At 52.5% G+C, this 4,868-nt stretch overlaps 1 protein-coding gene across 1 annotated transcript in view; it reads right to left on the reverse strand.

Moving 5' to 3' along the window:
- Nucleotides 1-1,554: 1,554 nt before the first annotated feature.
- Nucleotides 1,555-4,868, reverse strand: part of LRRC66 (leucine rich repeat containing 66) — a 29,788-nt gene continuing 26,474 nt past the window's right edge. The window contains exons 3-4 of the mRNA XM_012639902.1: nucleotides 4,770-4,850; nucleotides 1,555-3,609 (exon numbers count right to left, since the gene is read on the reverse strand). Of these exons, the coding sequence (XP_012495356.1) occupies nucleotides 1,555-3,609; nucleotides 4,770-4,850 (2,136 nt within the window). The remainder of the gene's footprint in view (nucleotides 3,610-4,769; nucleotides 4,851-4,868) is intronic.

The following is a 4,868-nucleotide window of genomic DNA, read 5'->3' on the forward strand; positions in this document are numbered from 1 at the left end:
CTGTACATTGAGTGAAAGGTTTTCCAGTTCATTTTATTTGAATATTAAAATAGGATTGCTGGAGAAAATACAGCTCACCCAATGCAAGCTGAATTTCAGATAAACAATGAAAAATAGTATAAAGAGGTCCCAAATATTGCATGGGACATGCTTACATACTAAGAAAGTATTTGTTTATCTGAAATGCAAACTCAACTGGGCAGGCTGTGTTTTTACTGGCTAAATCTGGCAGCCCTAATTGACCTCACAGTTTGAGCCAGCAGTGCTGGGTGATACCTCCTTCCGTTGTGGGAGACTTTTGACAGAGCATGCTGGGTTGAGGCTGTCTTTAGCGGGAACAGTTTCAGAACAAACACATTCCAGCTACTTTTTTTAATAAAAAGGAAATCGAGGGCCATTTGTGCTGTTATTGCTTTCATGCACGTAGGCGTTCCCTGCTGCCTGGTACAAGGTGTGCCCAGGTAAACCTGAGGGAGAGACCCATGTGGGAAAGGCATGGTGTGGAACGGAAAAATGTGCACCTCAGGGAGTGATGGAGGGAGGAGGACATGGAAGCGCCGGTCTCTGAAGCTGGCTCTGCAGAGCCCGTCTCAGACTGCGAAAGGAGGAAGACGCAGGCTGGTCCTGGGGAAAGAGCACGAGGCTCAATCCGGCTGCAAATCCCACCCACTGTCACGGTGCGGGGAGCAGTTAGGATGTCAGATATGGCATTTGCTGCCACAGGCAGCTGCTCCTCTTGGAAAAGAGTGTCTGCAAGATGCTGTGACATTCTGGAAAGGATGCTTCCTAACTCTCCTGGGTGGCAGGGCTTCCTATCCAGTGAGCAAGCCCGCAGAAGGCAGACAGCCGGAGTGGAAGATGTAAGGATAAAGAAAGGTTGTCCTCATTGACGGGAAGAAAGTGAATTCTGCTTGGGAACAAGAACTAGTGGGGTGACCCTAGGCACGTAAATTTACTAATCTGTGTTTTACTTTCCTCATCTACAGAATAGGTGAGTCTGAATGGTGGGCTCTTCCGGGTCTGATTTCATTATTCAACTGGAAACTGCTCCAAATTGGAATAATACTTCCTACTGTCAGTGCAGTTGCCTACACTAGCGATAAGAACGGACAGAATGACAAATTTGAAAAAAAGAATAGATGGGGATAAGGATTTGTTATTCTCTGCATAATTCTCGATGTTATTTCTCATCGTCCAGCATCGGAAGCTCATTTCTCGGTGGCTGAAGGGCGTGTGGACGGCATCCAGGGAATGTGATAAACATGAATGAACTGATGCTGAGGTAACAGAAAAATGTATCTACAGCAATTTTGATATCTTTTACAGACAACATCAATTCTTTTCTTGAAAATTGGTTTTTAATTTACATTTCATTCTAGAAAACCATCCTTCTTCTCTTTTAACACAACTTATTAAAAATATTTAGTTGCTCTAAATTCTTTCAATTTCGCAGTTTCATGATCAACCTCCAAAAAGTTGTGCAAGTGTTCGTGCTGAATTCATCAATATCTGTTACGCATTTCCATGTAAGTGCTTTAATATGTACGAAAAGTGTCACTTGAATTCCGTTTGATTATCAGGTTGAACGTTCTTGTCTTTGTCATGGTTTAGCTGTTCTTCATATAGAGAGCCGACCCCCATCCGATTGCTCTGGGTCTGCATTTGAGAATGAAAGTTAGAATCATCTTTTTGTAAGTGCAACAGATTCTCCTCTGAACATTCACCCCAATCTCTGCCACTGAAGCGCTCTTGTATGCTTAGGGAACGGGTTTCATTTGGAAGCTCTTGTAATAATGGTGCATGGTTCTTGGAACCATCTTCGAAACAGTCCCCTCCTCCTCGTTCACTCTGAAGAGCAGGTTCATCACCATAGGATTGTGACAATTGTGTTTGGCTTGTAACCTGTCTGGAATCACAGGCCTCCAGTGGATGTACAAGCCCATCATCTGCATCAGTTTCCAGCTCGTTGGAATTCACGTCTCCTTCAGGATCTTGCTGTGAAGGTCCTACGGTTTCCCCTGTAGTGATCTCGAAAGGAGTATCTCTTTGAGCTGTGTCTATTCCCTGCATGAAAGGTTTTTGTTTACAAATGTCTGAGTCTCTTTCATAGCAGGTCCCCTCATCAGGATCTGAGGGAAGGTCTGCAGAATGTGGTGGCGTTTGTGGTACGATGTCCACATCTGAAAATACCAAGTCTTTAAGTGAGTAAAGCCATTTTGTTACCGCGGACTGAGGCACTGTGTCATAGTCATAAACATGCATGCCCGGACTCTCATCCCCTGGAGGACTGTTCCCCAGTGATCTGGGCAGGGGTGATGGATCCTCAAATTTATCGATGTTAGAGACATTTTCCAGGTGAGTCTTGCACAAACCAGAGTCTGGACCAGAAATGAGAGGTTTTTCAAACTGATCTTCCTGATTCTCACATCTCCCTAGAATATTCTGGAAGGTGACATTGTCCCTGCTTGCCCCTGAGCTCTGGTCCTGCAGGGGCTCCCCGGCCTCGCAGCTGTCCCCGCCGAGCGCCTCTTCTTCAGTCACGCTCCTGGCACCCTCTGAACTCCCTGAACTCAGAGTGAACAAGGAGCCTTCATCGTCGCTCTCCAGCTCGGGCTGAGTGTCGCAAGGAGCAGATGTCTGCACTGGCGCCTCGTCAGCAGGAGTGGCATCCAGGCCGCTGCCCCAGGTGGGAGGAAAGGCCGATGGGTCCGTGTGTCCCGGGTCGCTGCGCGTCCCCGCTCCGCAGGAGGCCGGAAGCTCTTCCTCGGCATGGGCCCGCAGGCCGTCGGGAGCGCTCGCGGGTATTTCCCCGGAAAACCCCGGCGGCCGGCCCGCACTCTCCCGCGGTGGCGGCTCGGCGTCCCCTCTCTCCGCGCTCTCTCCAGGCCTCGGTGCTGTGAGATGCGTTCGCATTTCCCAGCCAGAAGGTGCCACTGACCTTGAGAGCGAGGGGTCCCGGTCGGCGTCCGTGGGGCGGGAGCCCGAGACGGTTTGGGATGAGACGCCCCCTGGAGGTTCGGCGAGAGGCTGTTCTTGGGCCACGGTGTCATAATCCCGGCCCCCAGGAACATCATTCCTGCCGATGCGGCCCTGCGCGGCTGACGCCGGGCCGTGGTCGCCGGCGTCGGGATGCGGGCGGGGACGGGAGCGCGCCGCGCTGTCCCCGGGAAGCGCGTTGTCGCCCCCGCTCGGTCCCCAGCTGCCCGGCTCCGCGCCGCTCCCTCCCGGAGTCCCGCCAGGAACGGCGGCCGCGTGCGGGCTGGGCGCTGCGGCCCGGAGCCAGCCCGGGTTCTCGTAGGGGTTCGGGGCGCGGGCGGCCTGGCGCGGGGGCGTCTTCGGGCGCTGCGCGCTCCCCGCGGCTCCGACGTCCCGGTGCAGGCCCGCGTTGGAACAGGCGCGCTCCGAGCCGGGGCCTCCGCGACATCTGCGGCAGCGACTCTGTCGCCACAGTCTGTCGAGGTAAGGCCTCGCGAAAGCCCCCAGGCAGAAAGCCGCGAGGAACGTGATGGCCACCGACAGGCAGACGGCCAGGGCGAGGTCCCCGGCGGCGTCCCCGTCTCGGTCCGCGGCGCGCACGTCCCGCGCGCGTCTGAGCCGCCCTGGGCCCCGCTGCCCCGGGGCGGGGGTGCTCGGGTGCCCGCCTGGCCCGGGCCCGCCCGCGCCGCTGCCCCTGCGATTCAGACGGACGGGAGGACGGTGGGGCGCCGCCGGGCCTGCCTCGTGGTTCCCTGCGGGCGGGGGATGGAAAACGCGCACTGAGCGGACGCCGAGATGGGAGGCAGCGAGTTTCAAAGCTCCCGCGGGTCCTCGTCCCTCTTTATCTAGCTAGACCTTGACGTGTACATTACATCATGGTAAGTAGTTTTAAATTTCGATCTATCTAATTCATCCATGAATTAATTCATCCATTCTTGTCTGATGCCACCAGCATGCGTGTGGCTCCGTGCACGTTCACACGTGGCTGTCAGGCCCAGGAGGCTGGATGTTTCTTTGTCTTCCTGCCTGTCTGCTGCCCCTGGGAGGAAGAAGCCAGACCGGAGGGGCAGCCACATCGCTTCTCCTTCCTCCATTACCTCACCTGCTCCATATTTGCCAGAACATTCCATCAGGCCCCTGTTACACCACTCTCAGCCCTACGAGGTTTGCAGTATTATCTTCTCGCCGTTCCCCAGTGCTGGTAACCCCCCCAAATATCCAGTTTTCTCTACTGGTTCCTGACGCTCTGCCCCCCACCCTCAGAATGCCAGCTCTGGTTTTTATAAAGGGACGAAACAAGTGTGGCTGACAACATGAGGACTTCCCAGGCAAGGAACAAATCAAAGGAAAACATACTTTTGAAGTACGTGTGTTTGTTTTGTATAGGTATGAGATCACGCTTTCAGAATGTTGGCGAGTATTTAAAATAATGTTTCAATTTTTAAAAGTTCTTTCATTAATTATTTGTTAAGAATTGGGGAAAATCGTGACATTTTGGGGCTTCAGGGCAAAGTTCTCTTTTAGTTAAATTTCTGTTTTTGACCAAATCCAATTGATTCTGTGTGATTTGAACTAGGTTTCTTTGACCACATGGAGAAAATCGTTCCTGAACTGAGGAGAGCAGTTAGGCACCGGTGATTTTTCTGTGACACAGCCCAGGGCTGACTAATGGCAGGGATTGGCGCTCTGGCTTTCGGAGGGACCGTCATTGTTTCAAATGGGACTACATTTTTATGTGCATTTTTCAGTTCAAATGGAACCATTTCAGAGAGAAGTACTGCTCACTTACCTACAGACTTACTGCAAATGACGTTCCAGTTTTTCCTCCAGGATTCAGAAAGGAAATTCTGGAAGACTGCCATGCTATGGTCACATCGCCATTGGTTACCAGC

This window comes from Propithecus coquereli, unplaced genomic scaffold (genome assembly GCF_000956105.1).
Source record: "Propithecus coquereli isolate 6110/MARCELLA unplaced genomic scaffold, Pcoq_1.0 Scaffold143, whole genome shotgun sequence".
In the NCBI taxonomy this organism is placed as follows: Eukaryota; Metazoa; Chordata; class Mammalia; order Primates; family Indriidae; genus Propithecus; species Propithecus coquereli.